Here is a 19,937-nt window from a genome sequence, read left to right on the forward strand (position 1 = left end):
CTCCGCCAAGGAGGTTATGTTTTCGGTGCCGTTTGTTTGTTTGTCAGCAGGATTACGGAAAAACTACTGGGCCGATTTTCATGAAACTTTGTGGAAGGGTGTAGCATGGGCCAAGGAAGAACCCATTAAATTTTGGAGCGGATCCGGATCCAACTCAAAATTTGCATATCATAGCAGACTGGACTGTTGGCCTTGGCGGAGGTCTGCGCTCTCCGAGTGCCCTTCTAGTTGTAAAAGGTATTATAAAGAGAGAGAGACTCTTTTCAAAGAATTGTCAGACCTGGGCGTTGCTTCTTTTTTATTTAAACTTTGTTTGGCCGAGACAAGAACCATCCTTTAATTCAGTGGTTCTCAACATGGGGTCCGGGGACCACCAGGGGTCCTCGAGGGGGCTCCAGGGGGTCCCCAGCAAATTGATAAAGTGTTAAACTTCACCATTATTTCATTTACAAGAAATTAAAGCAATTAGAGAATGTAGAAGAATTACTATTTTGGTCATAGTTTGACTGCTATCTCTCTACCTACAATACAGATAGACATGGAATTCTGGACAAAATCATATCTAACAATGAAAATATTCTCAGCTTTGGGTCTGAGGGAAAAAAATCTCATCAAATGGGGTCCATAGCCCTAATGTGGACTAAATTAGGGGTCCTTGATATGAAAAAGGTTGAGAATCACTGCTTTAATTGGACTTTTGTGACTGACCGGTGGAGGGCGGTAATGAAGCATCGAAACCGCCGAAATTCCCAAACGAAGAAGAAGAAGGAAGAAGGAAGAAGGAAGAAGAGCTACATTACCTGTAGACCGAGACACGAGTGCTTGTTGCATACGGATTTTGGAGATAATGTTTCTCCGTTTTAGTGTTAGGACAAGTCTGCTGGGCCGCCAAGAATATGTCAACGTTAACCGTGGTAGCGTCGTGGCAAGACGGCGGAACGACTTTGGGGACGAAGCCGGAAATCGCAGCCCCTGGGCCGTTCAGATGCCTCTGCCCCTCACCGCTGATTCTCCTGCAAGACCGATTCATACAAAAGCCGACTACAGAGCTAAAAATCTGATCAGCAGGTTCCTCAACAAGTCCAAGTGAGTCGTAAAGATTAAATCACATGCAATGTTTACAGTGTTTTATATCGTATGACTTTTTAGGTCTAAGTCTTAGCAGGGTTGCCTGCTGGAGTGAGATTTTCATGACATTTGCGCTTGCATGTTTTCACCGTAAATTCACCATATGTCATTTATTTACCCTAAACATTCACAAATAACTGATCACTGGCCGTCACGCCCTATTTTGTATGACATAACTGACCTCGAATGTACAGCAATTATAATATCTTGCCTGAACAGTGCATCACGCATAGTGCTAGTGTAGCTACATTATGAACATTGTTTTTGTTTTTACGTATTAGTTCTCTCTCACAATAACAAGCCATGGATATTCGGCTTAACGGCCATGTTTGTATAAGAGGAAGATGGCATATTAGTTTTCAAAATACAAGCATTTGTTAACATTGCGTTTTCAAAACCCTTAATGCAACTTCCAACACCAAGATGCCGCTAACAGTTAATTTCATGCACAAAATGCAGCTCTCAAAACAATGAACAGATGTCCTAAAAATGGAATAAAAAAGGAAGATAACAGCTTATTCCCATAGTCAGCACCTCCCTCATTGGTGTGCGTTTTTTTTTGTTTCCCCGTTGGATCTAAAATTGAATAAGTCAACCAAAACATCAACATGTCATCAGCTGAATAGAGTATTTGGTCAGGTAGTCTTACACTCTCAGAAGAACAGCTATCAATATTGCATTGAGCCTTTGTATTATGTGAATCTTTGGTTGATAGTATAAAATATGTATACTGTAGATCATTTTCTGAATTAGAGAATAATGTAGGCTTAGATAATGAAAAGACATCATATTGGGCCCCCACTATCCCAGGCCCTTAATTCCGCTGTACCAACACTGTCAACCCATTTAAGCTGTACCTCTTGCTGTCTAATACTTTTAAATCATACTGGTAGTGATCTGTAATACTGTGCAGACATGCCAGCCCCATTTTGCATACAGCGGATGTGATTATATAATGCAAAACAGTTTGATCTGAATTTTAATCAGACTTACAATTCAGGACGCTTAAGATAACATACATTACTAATGCTTACTATCACGGTTAGGTAATGACTACAAGGGTTGTAGTGACATCAAGTGAAAAGTGCAATGGTCAACTGTGCTTTGTTTAATTTTACTATAGGGTCATTCTGTGTCAACTCAACCAGAGCTCTGCGGCTCAAATTTTTGATATTGTTCGTTTTTCTCCTGTTGGAAGATATACATAAATGATGAAGAAAGCCCAAATATTAAAGCTCACTGATCATTATTTACTGAGTTTCCCCCAATTTTGTAGCAGGATGGTCAAAATGTCAATTTTCGCATATGATTTGGAGCAAGTTTAGGGGTCTAAAAGCGACACTGAGAAAGGTAGCAGCTTAGGGCTGGGCGATAATTCAATATTATCGTTTATCGTCTTTCAGTGGAATCATATTGTGATGATATGAAGATATTTTAATATCGTGACACACATTTCTGTGTCATCTTAATTGATGATGACAAGCAAATTTGACTTAAAAACTCATAAAATGAGGTATGGTAGGAATATTATTTGAATATCTCTGTTTTGTTTGACATCACACCTAACATTACCGTTCGGTTCAATGAGATGAACATTAATTTGATTATTTAACATGATTTTGCATACATGAACCATATCGTGATATATTGATATTGAGAAAAATCCTTATGATTATCGTGATATTGATTTCAACCATATCGCCCAGCCCTATAGCAGCTCCACTATTTTTCTTTTACAGAGAGACTTGTAGGTAGACTACAAGATTCTGGCAGTTTCAGCACTTGATTTTGTGATGTGTGCCTATGGCAGTAGTCAAAAAACAGAAAAAACGTGTGATTTTTTTGAAAGTGTAAATATTAATCAAAGGTATCAAAGATACCTCAATATCCTTTTACTTCCTGGTTTAAAATAAAAAAAATCTTGGTATCTTTGCATTTGCAAGGACCTGGGTGGTTTATTATCTTACATAATGACCTGTGAATATAGCTCTAGAATTAAGTAGCCTAGTCAAATTTGACAGGTCAAAAACCAACTGTGTGACACATGGTAGGAAGCTAGTCTTTTGTGTCCATAAAGAAGACGCTCTGAAGTAAAAAAAAATATAAAATTTGGAAATGTATCTTTTTCCTTCATTGAAACAAAATTAGGGCAAATGTGACAGAAAACAACAAACGAATTTCATGAGAGGAACAGTTCTTAATTCATTTTAGAGGCCCTCTGCACAGCAATGAATGTTTTGTTTGTCACACATTGTCAATGTAGTGTATTTTTGACCCTCAAAAACATATTTATTTTTTGTCATATTTGCCCGATTTTTTTTAATGAAGGAAAAAGATACATTTCCAATTTTTATATTATTTTTTACTTCAGAACCTCTTCTTTATGGACAAAAGACTAGCTTCCTACCATGTGTCACACAATTGGTTTTTGACCATTGAAAACATGTCAAATTCATTATCTCAGAGAATAAACCACCCAGGGCCTTGCAAATGCATAGACACTAAAATATTTGGTAACACTTTATAATAACCATCATTAATAAATGGTAAATTGATAGTTAATTAAACTTTAGTTAATAGTTATTTTACTGTTAACAAACAATGAAATGATCATTAATAATGTTTACTAATTATTAGTAATGCTATAATTTATGTTATTTTATCATTAGTTTGTGTAATATAAAATCATTTGTTTATAAATTATATATTGTATCATAGCTGATAAGAGACGGTAAAAAGGGTAAAAAGCTAATAATTAGTAAACATTATTAATGATCATTTCATTGTTTGTTAACAGTAAAATAACTATTAACTAAAGTTTAATTAACTATCAATTTACCATTTATTAATGATGGTTATTATAAAGTGTTACCAAATATTTGTATTTTAAACCAGAAAGTAAAATGATATTGAGGTATCTTTGATAGATTTGGAGTGATTAACATTTAAACTCTTAAAAAAACATTTCAGCTACTGCCATAGGCACACATCACAAAATCAAGTGCTGAAACTGACAGAATCTTGTAGTCTACCTACACAAGCCTCTCTGTAAAAGAAAAATAGTGGAGCGGCTACCTTTCTCAGTGTCGCTTTTAGGCCCCTAATCTTGCTCCAAATCATAGGCAAAAATTATCGTTTTGACCCTCACTCTACAGAATTGGTGGAAACACATGGGCTAAATATTTGGGCTTTCTTAATCATTTATGTATATCTTCCACCAGGAGAAAAATGATCACAATCAAAAGTTTGAGCCGGCGAAATTCCTGAAATTTGGTTGATTTGACACGGAATGACACTATATAGTTAATTTTACAGTCTGGACTTTAATCCTAATTCAGTGTGTTCTCTCTGACAGGAAGAAGATTTGGTACGAGAGTGCAATACAGGTTAGCCACAACACAGCACAAACAAACTCTCACCCAGTTTGAGTCTACAATTCACTCAGCCCACCTACCATTTGCCAGAAAAACTGTGATTGCTTAACTTCTATGTTTTCTTGCTACCTTTAGAGGCACAAGAAACTTGACCTACGTGAGAATAAGAATGGATACTGCAATATAAAGAAAAAGGTTTTTAAAGCCTGTCAATGGCACACAGGAATTGTGTTGTCCCTGGTTGCAATCCAATTAAGTAGACCTTGTGCCATAGTGATATTAGTCTTACATGACCATTTTCTGGTTATTCAAAGCTGGCTGTCTTTTAATTTCTTAAGAGAGATATAATCACTCCAGCATGTCTTGGTCTTCTCTGAGGCCTCCTCTCAGTCAGACCTGCCTGGTACACCTCCAAAGTGAGATGACTTGGGACATCCTCATCATCTGCCTGAACCACCTCAGCTGAATCCTCTTGGATCGCTGAGCTTCTCACCCTATCATGAAGGGTGAGGCCTGCAACCCATCTGAGAAACCTAATTTCCATCAATTGTATCCACAACCTCATTCTTTTGGTCACTACCCAAAGCTCATCACCATAGGTGAGGGTTGGGAAGACTGACTGGTAAATAGAGAGCTTTGCCTTGTAACTCAGCTTCTTCTTCCCCACTATGGTCCAATACAGTGCCTGCAGTACTGCAGATGCTGCACCTATCCGCCGGTCGATGTCACAGTCCCTATTATCTTGGTGTGATTTTTAAAAACCTTTTTTTTATTGTAATCTCATCACTACTGACAATTGTAATACCTTTGAGTTACTACGTTTTTCTATTGAGTGTGTTTCCCCAGTTTGTTGTATGGTTATTTACCGACCCCCCAAACAGAATAATGGCTTTTTAACTGAATTTTCTGGCTTATTATCCTCTATTGTTCTCTAACAGGATAAGTGCATTATTGTTGATGATTTTGATATACGTATTGATGACCTGTCTGACGCTTTTGCTGCAGAATTCTTAAATATTGTCAGACCATTCAATCTTGTACAACGTTTTTGGTCCCACACATAATTGCGGTCACACCCTTAACCTTGTTTTTACCCTTGGTTTGTCTCTGAATTCTCTCTCCACAATGGACTTTGTCTCAGATCATAAATGTATTCTATTTAAAACAATCAATCAACTCGTTAACCCTGCCACCCCACCTGCGTCTGTCACCTCCTCGATTGATTGATTGATTGAATTATCTTCTTCCTTGATAAGGAAGAAGGTGTGATAGTCGATCTGATGTACCATCAGATAACGATACATTGCGGTCTGACAGCAGTCTGTCAGACCGCAATGTATCGTTATTTCGCAATAATGACGGTCTCAACAATAAATACATTTTTACAGTGACATTAAAAAGGAGCCTTAGTAGCACACAAATATGACTAAACAGTTATGTAAGCCATGGAGAGATCGCTAGGGAAACGCACAGAGAGCGAGAGAGAGACGAAAGCTACACAGAGAGAGATGACAGCATGTCTTGCTCCAAACTAAGAAAAGTAGATGCAGAAAATCGAGCTTTCAAGGATGAATGGACAGACCAATATGCCTTCATTCTCCCCGCAACGAGTTCTAAACCAGTCTGTCTCATATGTTCTGAAACCGTGGCAGTAATAACAAGCACAGACCCTGTACAGACCCACGGTGTGTCTTCAATTCTATGCACTGCGACACGGTTAAATTGCCTAATTCCACTAACATTACTTAAATACCACAAGGTAATGTTACGAAGACGAGTTACTGTCCGCAAATCCCCGTTACTAACTGTGGAATGTTAAGTTTAACTTTTGTGTTCACACCAGGAGACTCTGTGGATTGAGTTTAATGGTGCTGGTCTGCTGTCTGTACATGTACATGTCTCCACATGACAGACATGACGTGATGCGCATATCAGGTGCATTAGAGATCGAGTGCATCATCTCGCTAAGCGTTACCTGACTGACTGACTGACTGCCTGACCTGAATTTGCCTCATGATGGCCGCGGCTGCGCTGTGGGGAAAAAGTGGCAATGTGAAGCGCCACTGTGAAACAAAATGTACATTGTTTACTGTATTTCCTCTAATAGTGGCTGGTAGTCAATTAAAAACCGGGTCTCCGATAATGGCCGGGGCTGTGGTCGACACAAACAAATAAAGGCCGACCCCAAATACAGGCCGGGGAAAAAAACAAAGGAAACAAGCGTGAATTCGCCATAGCTGCGACCACGTACACACTGTGATGCTATAGGCCACCAAAGGGTGGGGAAATCTTTGTGGACCAACCAACCAACCAACCAACCAACTAACCGACCGACAGAGCGAGCTATAGAGCTGCTGGTCGCAGCTAAAAACAACGGTGGATACTGGTAAACTCCTGGCGGAAGTCTCTGGAGCATGCCGCCGTCAATTACCGTAATTATCATAATGCATTGCAGTAACCAAAAAACGGCTACCTAACGAACCCAAACAGAAGCAGATCAGAAAACAAGGAGGCTTCGTACTAAAATATGAGCAAATATACTTATCAAACAGAGGGAATTAGAAATAAAGGCCTGTCTCTAATATAAGCGTGCTTCCAATAAAGGCCTGGTAGCCTCTGCAGTTGAGGTAAATAAAGGCCTAGGCCAATATTAGAGGAAATACGGTATTTTATTTGATAAATAATACATACATATAGGCCTCCGAATCATAGCACAAGTTAGACATTATGATATTTTGGACCTTTGATGGGAAGAAATTTTAGTGACTGGACCTCCTTGAATTTTAGTTGAATACCCCTGCTATAGCCCATTATCAAACATACCCTAAAAACTAGCCTAATCCTAAACCAATAGGCTAATTTACACAGCTGATGCACTGCTTACGCACAGCTAGGGCAAAAACTTAAAACCTTTGCAGTGCATTTTCTACAAACTGGCCTCTTCTGCGGTTGCGGCTGCTCTCTGACACGCACACTCGGGGTTGCCTGCTTGACTGTTAGGAGGTCTGGGTGCAGCTCCTTGGCCAGATCCAAGATGAAGCTCCTTCTGGCAATGTCCTCTCCCGTGCAGGCTTTGTACAGGATGTGTGCGTTGATGGCAGCCAGATCCAGCAGGTTGTAGAAGACAGCCACTGGCCATCTTTTGGTTGCTCCCTTCACAGAGTGCTGCCGTGCCATCGGGTGTAGCACATCAGTGCCAACCTTGGTGGAATTGTAGAGGCAGACAGTCTCTGTTTTTTTTTCATGTCACCTCCAATGTCAACATCCTGCCGCGCTCGGCACTTAGGACCCTGGGGGAGAACAGCTCCCGTCTCTCCTGTACAGGAGAGACTGCCTGGCAGCTTTGTTCATCATTCTGACATGTCTGGTGTTTTTGGCCAGCAGGCTCTGGGTGAGAGAGAGCGAGGTGAAGCAATTGTCCGTTGTGACATTCCATCCCTTTCCCATGAATGGCTCCACCAGCTTCAACACAACACTCTCTCCCAGACGCTGGGTAACGGGCCTCCTCATATTTGCAGAGGTCAGGGTAGCTCTTCAGCATATATTTGGTCTCCACATCTGCTGCCATCCAAAACTTGATGCCGAATTTGTCGGGCTTGCTTGCCATGTACTGCGTAAATCGTCAGCGCTCCTTAATGGGGAACAACTGCTCGTCCACAGTAATGTAGGCTCCTGGTTTGTAACAGGCAATGCTGTTTTTCACAAATCTCCCCCAAACCTCCGACATGCAGGCAAATTTATCCGTGTGGAGAAAAGTTGCCCTGTTGGCCTTGTTGTCAAATTGGAGGTAGCACATGATTTCACTGTACCTGTTTCTGTCATTGTTGTAGAGATGAATGGTAGCCCCCATTCCTCCACCCAAAGGCTCTCCATTTCTATATTCTTGCTGAAGGCCCCTCATGCATACAACAGTGTTATGAATGCCTTCAATTCCTTGAATGCCTTGAATGCCTTACCGATGTCACACCCTCGTGCGTGCTGGCCCGTACTCCACGAGGCTCACTGGGTTGGGTTCTGGCTCGCCATCTTGTTCAGACAGAATCCACTCTTGCAAAGGGTATCAAAAAAGACAACCTGCATACAGCAGTAGTTGTATCTCAATTAAAATGTATATCTCTTCACTGTACAGCATAATACTTTCGATATATGTCTATGAAAATATGAATTAAAAAACATAGTAACACGATGCATAAAGCTGTGTAAATGAATGAACTCAATAACCTTGGCCTATAGATTGTGGCTTCCAATACAATGCATAGCAACATTAGCAACTATATTTAGAAGATTAAATTGTGAGATCAAACAGATCACATACATTAAATCTGTCTCCAATTGGTTTTTAGAATCTCTAGCATGCATAAACAAGGATGCATAACATTGCATATAGCCACAGGATGTAAACATCAATGGAACAAAGTTAGCTAGCATGCTAAGCTAGGCTAATGTCAATGTGACTTTGAGTCAAAGTGAAACTCACTGGTACGGAAGCCGAGAACGGCCGTGCTTGCAATTATATTTTTAATGCGGTTATCTCGAGATCACGAGTTAATTATCTCGTTATCTCGAGAAAATGAGCTTGTTATCTCGAGATAACGAGATAATCAACCCGTTATCACGAGAAAACAAAATGTCAAAATGTTACTTATAATGTTTATCAGAGATCAGGAGCGCCATGCCAGCATGCATAGGGCGTTTTGACAACTGTAGCAACTGATTTTTAAGCTGAAAATTGTAACTGCAGAAAACTGTTCAGTTATGAATCCTCCCCGACAGTCATGACAGTGATCTTGAAGGCTGAAATCAGGTGTGATCAAATGAATCAGACACTCTTTCGAGTTCTCCATATTATCCCGTGATCTCAAGAAAACAAAAGTCGTTTTCTCGAGATAACGAGATAAATTAACCCGTTATCTCGAGATAACGGCATTAAAAAAAATAATTGCAAGCACGGCCGTTCTCGGCTTCCGTACACCGGAGCTTTTAAAAATGCAAATTCAGTCATTATCTACTCACCCCCATGCCAGCTGAAACTCGGGTGAAGTTTGTTAGTCCATAAAACAGTTCCTGAGCTCCACAGCGGAATGGCGTAGAAGCCTTCTCCAAAACAACTGAAGTTGCTGGGGACCTTGATCATGATGTTGAGCTGGAGGTGGTTGTTGTCGCACCAACCTACAATAGGCACCCCCTATTGATTGATCTTTACTTGCTTGTCTACCAAAATAGGTAGAAATACTGTTTTAATTACTTTGTATGTAATCGTCAAATTCAATTAGTGAGCACCCGTATTAATGTTTGATGCCATAATAATAATGAAAAATGCCACAAAATGTGCCATTTGTAACTATAAACGCTGCATGTATTACACTGTGCAGAATACATACAGAACAGAGACTAAAGTGGACATCAAACATTAATATTGATGCTGACTTATTGAATTTGATGATTACATACAAAGTAATTGGTTTAAAAGCTATTTTCAAATCTTGCGCTTTTATTTTGAAGGTTAAACGGCCAAACCGGAAGTCTTGTTTCTGGTAATTCAAGGAAGAGTTACACACGTAGTTCTCCTCATTCTCATATCTCGGGTGCATGCAAACGTGAGCTTTTCAACAACTAGAGTGGCGATTTCAGCTAAATAATGATGTAAATGTTGGTCTATTCAAGTCACTTTGGCATCGGTTGGCTTCCGGAGACTTCAATTACTTCAATTACTTCAATGGACAAGCTGCATGGAGCCATTTTATGTTTTTTTTTCTGTTATTTTTTGATCTGTGAAGTCAGGTCAAGTCAGGTCCCCAGCAACTTAAGTTGCTTTGGAGAAGGCTTTTACGCCGTCCCGCTGTGGAGCTCAGGGCCTGTTGTATGGACTAACAAACTTCACCCGAGTTTCAGCTGGCATGGGGGTGAGTAGATAATGACTGAATTTGCATTTTTGGGTGAACTATTCCTTTAAGGGACCAGCTCTTTGTTCTCTTGTGTCACTTGGAATATGCCGATAAACCATAGTATTCGCTGGGGGAAGAACAAATTTATGACGTCTGTTCCACAAATTTATGGCATTTGTGTCTTCTAATTGAATTAATGAAATTTCATCAAATTAAAATAATAATTTGTGATGATGATCTGGGTGTGGCCTATGCAATAATGGCATACAGCTTATGTTGGGCTTTAAAGTTATAAGGGACTTTGACCCCCAAATTGTTCCTTGTGGTATATTTAACATTTGTGTTTGTCTAATCAGGGCAGCGCTGTAAAACCACCGAGAAGGCAAGACCGTGATGACAGTACTCGCTGCAGGGTCCTCAATTCTGTCCTGTTTAAGGCTGTGTCTGACCTGCTGACCTCAGCTCAGGTAATTTCTTTGGGGTTATTTATTACAACCTGTTGTAATTGTTGAAAATTCCTATTCTTATTCTCCTAAGTCTTTTTATTGACTGTATTTTGTCTTGGTAACCCAAGCATTGATCAATAATGTCTGTCCATTTTGGCGCAGAGACGTTTGGGTACATGTAACCTCGATGAAATGAATGGCAAGACCTGGCCATTGGCTTTAATATAGCAATCTTTGACATTTACTTTTTTCATTTTACCAATTCAGCAGACACTCTACAGTGAGTTACAGTTAGTACAACTGGAATTTAAGTTTCAATTCCTAAATCACAGAATGTACAAACGGCCAATAGTACTGAGTGTAAAGGTTAGAGCTGTGTGGTGTTCACAATATTCCTGTGATCATCAAGAGAAAAGTATTATGGGGTGGCCCAGTGCGTAGCATTAAGGCTAGCTAAATCCTAATTGCAGTGGCATGGGTTTGAATCCGCCCTGTGCTCTTTGCTGCATGTCGTCCCCTCTCTCTGCTCTGTCTTTCCTGTGCCTCTCTCTACTGCAACTGTCCAATAAAGCAGAAATGACGAAAAAAATATCTTAATAAAAAAAGAGAGAGAGACAAGTACTAGGAAAATTAAAAAAAATATAGCCGCAAGCGGCGATTTCATGGATCAAGCACTAACTGCAGTTAAGACCAATTTGAGCGATTGGCATTAATAGTAAACAAGTTGTAAATGGAACTGCTTATGTAGAAGGTCTTAACATCTTAACCAAGTTTCCAAGCACTCAAGCAAACCATCATTAAGTAATGGCTAGGGTTGTGCCAATTATGAAATTTTAGCTGACTATTATCAGTCACACAAATAAATTTTGTTTTTTTAACAATATTACAGTGTTACTTAAATAAATGTTGGAGATGAGGTTATGTATTGCCATGGAGAAGTCTTCTATTTGGTGACAAGAAGCCAAAAAAAAAAAGTTTACCTAATACTATATGGTACATTAATGTTCCTCATGGTCCTCATGTTTGTAGATAATAAACAGATGGTCGGACATGGTGATATGACAAAACAAAATTTATGAAGTCAGTAACCGCACAGAGCGTGGCACGAAGACAGAAGTGTGTTGGACAACCGTGCTATGACAACCTTTAATCATGCCGTGCCCATAATGTTCGGGCTTACCCCACAGCAATACATTTCTGCACAACAAAATGCCTCCATCCTCACCCGGGGGCTTATGTGCTTCCTTCGCAAGCAGAGTAGCATACTGGCACTATTCCACAACATCGCAATAAACGAACAGTGATCACATTGTAGGCTGCAGATAACTCATACAAACATCACTGAAGGAAACCTAACATGAATATCAGCAATAGATATGATATGAGACTCAAAAACAACTACACAAGCCAAAAAAAAATTTTTTTAAAAGAAGCTTTGTTTTAATAGATTTTCATCATTTAGACTGTATGTCTTTTGTCTTGTTTTTTTCCTGTGCACTGTGAATGATATACAGTTGAGGCCAAAATTATTAGCCCCCCAGGAATTATGGAATATTTTCCTAAAATTCTGCCCAATGTTTGCATCATTGATAAACCCTGATATAATCAAACATTCACCAGTGCTATTTAGTAGCTTTTGGTACATTTTGGAATGTAAAATACATTTTTAGGCTGGCTTTATATCAAATATAGTGAAAAAAGGGGTGGTCAAAAAATATTAGCCCCCATATGAATTTTTGCTTTCAAAACACACCTAATCACCCAATCAGCTTTCAAACCACACCTGTGCAGTCAATTGGCTTCCTAACAACCCCTGAGCATTCAATCAGCATTGAAAAAAACAGCTTTACTTAAGGGACTCCAAGGAACAGGGTACTTGAACACATTATTGAGAGGGACTACTCTTACTCACCATGCCAAAGACAAAGGAAATAAGTCTTGAGCTCAGAAAGAAGATAGTGGAGGCTCATAATAAGGGGGAAGGCTATACTGCCATTTCCAAGCGTTTTACAGTGTCTAGAACAGCTGTACGTTGCATCATTGCTAAGTACAAGGAAACAAATTGTGTAAGAAACAAACCTGGGCGTGGTCGAAAGCGCAAGATTTCAAGAACTCTGGAAAGGAAAATAGTCAGAGATGTCAGCAAGAAGCCCCGGACATCTGCCAAGATGATTGTTGCTGACCTGGCCTCTTCTGGAGCTGATGTTTCAAGGAACACAGTTGTGAGGGCTCTTCATCGTGGTGGGCTTCAGGGCCATCGTCCCAGAAGAACCCCTTTACTCAAAGAGCGGCACATCAGAGCCAGACTGAGGTTTGCCCGTGAACATTTGAAAGGTAAAGATGAGTTTTGGAAGTCTGTCCTTTGGTCTGATGAGACTAAACTGGAACTGTTTGGGCACATGGATGTTGCTTATGTTTGGCGAAGAAAGGGAGAGGCCTTCAACCCTAAGAACACAGTTCCCACAGTTAAACATGGTGGTGGGAGCATCATGCTGTGGGGCTGTTTTGCAGCCTCAGGCACAGGGAGCCTTGTTCGGGTGCATGGCATCATGAAAAAAGAAAATTATGTTGACATTTTGAGGGATAATTTGAAGAAATCTGCTCTTAGTCTAGGCTTAGGTCGTCACTGGGTCTTCCAACAAGACAATGACCCAAAGCATACGTCAAAATTGGTCCAACAGTTCTTAAAGGACACCAAAACCAAGGTCCTGGAGTGGCCTGCACAGAGCCCAGATCTCAATCCTATTGAGAATCTGTGGCGGGTGCTCAAAGTGAATGTCCATGCTCGGAAACCACGCAATTTGGACCAGCTGGAACAATTTGCAATGGAAGAATGGGCCAGAATCCCTCAAGAGACATCTGCCAACCTTGTAAAGAACTACTCTAAGAGGTTGTTGTCAGTTGTGGCTCAGGAAGGGTACACTATTGACTATTAATGGCCAGGGGGCTAATAATTTTGGCCGTGTCATTTTTGCCTTTTCTTGTTTCAACTCAGTGCATCAATAAAATATCCTAATCTAACTTGGTGGACATTTTGTCTTTGTTATTTTGGAAACAAATGAACTATAAACACTTGATGTTAATGGTCATTTCCATGGAGAAATCAAGGGTTTTGTCTGATTTCACAAGGGGGGCTAATAATTTTGGCCTCAACTGTATAATAAAGTGCACAAAGCCTTTGTGTGGCCTATTATTTAAGGTTTAATAAAAAAAATATATTTTGCATAAGTTTTAATTGAACGAAATAATGTTTTGCACAATAGCAGACCTGCTTTAGAATTTTAACCCAAATACCAAATCTTCACAGTGGGGAACAACCGCAAGAAAGAAGCGGCCGTTATGTGCTCTGGTCCAGACTTGGGCTATGTCCCAGTACATTAAGCACATGTATTAATAGCCTATTGTTGGGAATTAAAGATGAGGCTTATATTGAGAATAGGCCTGCTGTAAAGATTATTATAACTAATCATGGAATCAAGGGCAAAAAAAAATCTTTCTGTGTCAGGAACGCTGCTCCGTCGGGACCAGTTGCAACCGGGACCAGCAACCACTAGCCTACACATTCACAGTCTATTTGACCAACTAAGATAAAATAACATGGAAAACTAAGACTGCAGTTATAGGCTATGGTCACAGGAAGGATAGGCTATTTGGTGTCGGCACATTTCAAAGAGTGTGCTGGGTTAATATTAGTTTCATCTCTCACTGTAGCAGAGTTTTAATTTAAAAGCTTGTTAGAGTAATGTAATGTAATACTTTATTTATATAGCACCTTTCAAAACCAAGGCTTACAAAGTGCTTCATAATAAAATACTAAAACACAGCAAAGACATCAAACTACAGGATAAAACAGTCAATACACACACAACAAAAACAAGGCAGGATATTAAAACGCAAACATAAGAATATAAAATAATATCAGTGGTCAGGGAAAGCAAGGGAGTAAAAATGTGTTTTTAAACATTTCTTAAAAGTGCTTGTCGTTTCAGACATTTTAATGTCAAGAGGGAGATTGTTCCAAAGTGTTGGGGCGAGCACAGAGAAAGCACAATCCCCCTTCAGTTTGAGTCTGGTCCTCGGGGTGACCAGCAGCCCTAGGTTGGAAGACCTCAATGATCTCGCACTGGTGTAGGGACAGGGCAGCTCAATTAAATACTCAGGAGCCTCACCATGTAAAATTTTAAAAGCAATAACAAGAATTTTAAAATTAATTCTAAACTTAACAGGCACAGGGGTAATGTGCTCCCTGCGTTTAGTTCTGGTGAGCAGACGAGCTGCTGCATTTTGGACCCGTTGGAGACGAGTCACAGCTTCTTGACACACAAACAGGGAGTTACAATAGTCAAGTCGTGATGATACAAATGCGTGAATAACCTTTTCTGTGTCTTGAAAAGACAGGACCTTTCAAATTTTTGCAATATTTCTTATTGAAAAAAGCACAACTGAACAAGTGTCTTGGTGTGCAGAGAAAAATTCAGATATGGATCAAAAATAACACCAAGATTCTTGGAGAACGGTTTGACATTAAGGGCTAGAGGACCAAGAGCCTCCTGCACTTTTCTAGAAAGTTCCTCTGGGCCAATAATAAGGATTTCAGTTTTATCATCATTCAGTTTAAAAAAAATCTGAGACATCCAGTCCTTTATGGCAACAAGACAATCAGTTAGGTTTGTCAATCCACTGAAGTCGTTGCGTTCCACAGATAGATATAGCTGAGTGTCATCAGGGTAAAAATGAAAATATCTATTAAAATGGTGTATCAGGTGGCCCAAGGGCATCATATAAAGAGAAAATAAAATAGGGCCAAGAATAGACCCTTGAGGCACCCCACAGGTAAATGCTGAAAAGGATGAAGTCTTATCGCCAAAAAACACAGAAAATTTCATCAGATAAATACAATAAAAACCAGTTAAGAGCAGTTCCAGATACGCCAACCCACTCCCTAAGCTTATTAATTGAAATGCTATGGTCGACAGTATCAAAGGCTGCACTAAGGTCAAGTAAAACCAGGATGGAGGACTCTCCAGAGTCAGAATTCAACAAAGTCATTCAGCACTCTCAAAAGAGGAGTCTCAGTGCTATGCCTATGACGAAAACCAGACTGAAACTTCTCAAAGATGTTGTTTGCTTCTAAAAATGCTAGCAGTTGCTTAGATATGACTTTTTCCAAAATCTTTGAGAGAAAAGGTAACTTGGAGATGGGTCTGTAGTTGGTACAGAGAGTGGAGTCAAGGCTACGCTTTTTATTGGTTTGATTAGATGAATGGTCAATGAGTTATGGCCAATTTTGTGATAGGTCAAGTTTTGTGTCGACAAAAGCCAAACCATTTGACCTATCAATAACCTTTTATACAGCTTTTAAAGAGGATGGTCCCAAGATGGTCCACACCAAGTTTCATGTGAATCGGATGAACGGCCTAGGAGCAGTTGTGAAAAAAAGTGTTTCTTAAAGAATTCAAAATGGCAGAAAAGCATGAATGAGCAAGAAAATGCTGATTTAAGTGAGAATTCTCAGTGAAGTGCAGCAACATTCTAGAATTCTGCTGAGGTCTAGAGGGTTAATCAAGGTACCCACATTGGTTGAGGTGTGCGTAATTGCGCAGCACTTTGAAAATGTGCACCACATCGTTCAAATTAGAGGCGCGCATGTGCTGCCGCCTTCAGATGGATATAGCGATTTCATCAACCAAATTATATCCTACAAGCTGTTGTGGGTGACAGATATTGTTAAGAATAACCCCCTAATCTAGCCCAGTACAGACTACAATTAACTTTTACCTTCACATGGTGAGCTGGACACGTGCAACTTGGTGAGAGTTCAAGAAATGCAACTAGGGTCCTATTAATGTGATTAAGATCAGCGTATTCCACATATCTTACTGCGATTATGCTTACTTCGACTATGAGCATAATCACATTATCATAATCAGACTATGGTGTTTACATGGGCTCTGCCTTACTCGCATTATTGCCTTAATCACATTATAATCGCGTTATTGGTGCAAATGTAAACGTAGCCAGTTTTGTTTGGGTGTGGGCGGGACCAACAAGCAAATTTATTCCTGTTGGCAACTAACTTCCATTTGGTGTTGGCTGCATCATGTGGCTTGTAAAGTTAAGCCCTGCTATGAAAGTATAATAGATTATCTATGTTATTTCGTAAAATTAAAAGAGGACATGACCTGGACAACCTGCAATTGAATACATGTACAAAATGTGCACTGTAAAACTCATGGCTATTTTACATAAAATTGAGCTTAACTTGACGTGACAAAAACACATGAGATGGTTTTTTGCTTTAATTCCTGAATAATTAATGTAGAGAGTAGACCTCACACAGTCTATTGCTCCCAAATATATGATTTATTTTCAATCAGGACATAGCGAGCATAGTTTTCCTGACAAATTACTGACATGACTTTGCTAGAATTGTCTTTTACCTGGTGTAAAAAGTTATTGTTTTCTGTTTTTTAGGTCAGCCATGACCTTCAAAGCTACAGCCCTGAGATAACGAAGGTAACTGCATCTCTCTCTCTCTCTCTCTGTCCTCACTCACTCACTCTCATACACACACACACACACACACACACACACACACACACACACACACACACACACACACACACACACACACAGAGGTGGCACCAAACCTATAAAAGTTTGATAAAGCTATTAATGCTACTTTTTTTTAAATCCCCAATGGTCTATAGTATGGTGTGCAGTATTTGCTGTTTACTGCCTCCATGCTGTACTGCTCAACATACTGTGGGGTGAAATCAAATTTAATATGCCCCTTCATGGGTGACAAGTAGGCATGTCCTTTCCTTTGGTCCTGCTTCCAATACACATAATGTGAACATGTATAGTGGTACTGTCGGCCAGTCAATCTGCAATCAGTCAAATCAGTAGAATACTGATTGCAGATAAAATTTACCCAGATTTATAGTTTAACAAACTATATACTGGCAAATAGTTTTTTGATTAACAACAAAAGTATTGCAGGCAGGTAATCTGTGCAAAACCTTTAAAATAATTTAAATTTACGCTATCCCCTTATTTCCTCCTCTCTGTTTAAATTGCAACATTTCGAAATAAAGCCTGAAAACGTAACAACTTAAAAAAATGTTTTACTTCAAAATCAAGATTGTCAGTACCTTTCCAGTGGCATCACAGAATTTCTTAAACTAAAAGATACAGAGTGTAATCCTCATACTCAGAATTTACAGCTTGAGAAAGAAATGGCCAATATGGAATCTGGCTAGAAAACACAACTTGACCCTAACAGAATCATATCACTTACAAACTTAAAAGCCAAATATAAAATTCTCATTAATGTCAGGGCTGAATTTCTTTACCTTCAGACACGTCAACTACAATATGAACATCATGACCTGGAAAAAAGCCTTCATGACCTGAAGGCTTTTCCAAGCTTTTCTTGTACTGATCCATATTATGGATTATGATACTACCTGAAAAAAATTTGATATGTTTTGGCTAGATCACCCACCCCATTATATAAACTTTGTCATATAGTTACATAATTAAACTGTCACCATGTTTCATGTCCAATTGGAATTGTTGTCTACATTGTTAATTGAGGCTTTCATTTAGTATGTTCAGGTGGGTGGAGCGATGGGTAGAAAGTGAGCTCCTCCAGCCAGGTGAGATTGTGTGTGAGTGAGTAGGCCAGCCGGCATCACTGGTTGGGAAAAGTGGTCCCTCAATATGTAATGATGTGTAGCCAAATTGCTTGTTGAGAAGAAAGAACACTGTAAATAAAAACCTTTGCATGCACCTGCTATTGTGGCAGAGCCAGCTACTTCTTAAAGAGACTCACAGAAAACCACCCACATGGTCATCTCTGCATTTTTCCATTACCAGAAGAACAAGTATACCCATGATACCACTAGTGTCCACAATTCACCCACCACAAGGTGACATATTGTTGGAGTTAAAGGAATAGTTCACCCAAAAATGAAAATTCAGTTATTATCTACTCACCCCCATGCCAGTAGAAAATCGGGTTAAGTTAGTTAGTCCATACAACAGTCCCGGAGATCCCTGGAAGAAGTACATTGCAGCGTTCTCCAAAACAAATGAAGTTGCTGGAGACCTGTCTTCAGACTTAAAAAAATAACAGAAAATAACCCAAAAATGGCTCCATGCAGCTCTCACAGCATACTCCAAGTCCCTTGAAGCCAACAGATCCCAAAGTGACTTGAAAAGACCGACATTTACACAATTATTTAGCTGAAATCGCCACTCTAGCTGTTATTTCAAAACGATAGGTAAGACTAGCTTGAATTTGCAGATTTGGGTGAACTATTCCTTTAAGAGGACAACAGACAGACAAGAGAGGTGGTATCATCATCAGACACAATTTGATCAAAAGTTAGTTTTCCACCCTAAATAACACATTGAAACAGACAGTCAGACTGACGAGGCAGAAGACACATAGATGGCAAAGATAAACAGCTCTTGGTGTGTGTATGTGTGTGTTCTCTGTAGGTATCACTGGCTCCAGATTTTTCCAGTTGTCGTGTCTACTGGAAGAGCAGTGGAGAATCGAAGAGGGACCACCTGATTCAGAAAACCCTGGACAGAAACAGCCCTCAAATCAGGTTTGAATCATAATATGTACTTCGAAATTTTTACGTCTTGTTTTTTATGATTCTTGAAGTCAAACTCCATTGATTTTTAATTCAATTTAAATTCTAACAAATATCTGCCAACAAAACTATTTTATCCTTATTTTAACCCTTTCTCCCACTGTGCTCCTGACATGTAATTTCTCCTAGATTTTAGAGCATGATTAGTAGGGCTCTTTGCACTAGTTGTTTGAACTCATGTTTTTCCTTAATCAAGGCATATTTATTTGTTCATGCATATATTTATTACAAATGTAAAATATACATTACAGACACACCAACGTATAACAAACAACAAAAAAGTCTTAAAATACATAAAGGAAGAGGGAAGGGGAGAGAAAGGAAATGTAAATAATGTGAAGGTATATGTGAAGGTGATATAATACATTTCTCTATAAGGTATATAAATATATATATATATATATATATATATGTATGGGGGCTGTCAAACGATTA

At 39.4% G+C, this 19,937-nt stretch overlaps 1 protein-coding gene across 2 annotated transcripts in view; it reads left to right on the forward strand.

Annotated features, from left to right (window-relative positions):
- The first annotated feature begins 769 nt into the window (after positions 1–769).
- Positions 770–19,937, forward strand: part of rbfa (ribosome binding factor A) — a 37,461-nt gene continuing 18,293 nt past the window's right edge. For both annotated transcript variants that reach the window (XM_071520211.1, XM_071520219.1), the window contains exons 1-5: positions 770–1,086; positions 4,484–4,514; positions 10,744–10,854; positions 17,308–17,349; positions 19,342–19,454. In XM_071520211.1, coding sequence (XP_071376312.1) covers positions 848–1,086; positions 4,484–4,514; positions 10,744–10,854; positions 17,308–17,349; positions 19,342–19,454 — 536 coding nt within the window. In that variant the 5' untranslated portion in view covers positions 770–847. The remainder of the gene's footprint in view (positions 1,087–4,483; positions 4,515–10,743; positions 10,855–17,307; positions 17,350–19,341; positions 19,455–19,937) is intronic.

The sequence above is a fragment of the Centroberyx affinis genome, unplaced genomic scaffold, assembly GCF_046629955.1.
Source record: "Centroberyx affinis isolate AG114_WGS23_722 - 3 ecotype Tasmania unplaced genomic scaffold, CSIRO-AGI_Caff_v1 ptg000063l_1, whole genome shotgun sequence".
In the NCBI taxonomy this organism is placed as follows: Eukaryota; Metazoa; Chordata; class Actinopteri; order Beryciformes; family Berycidae; genus Centroberyx; species Centroberyx affinis.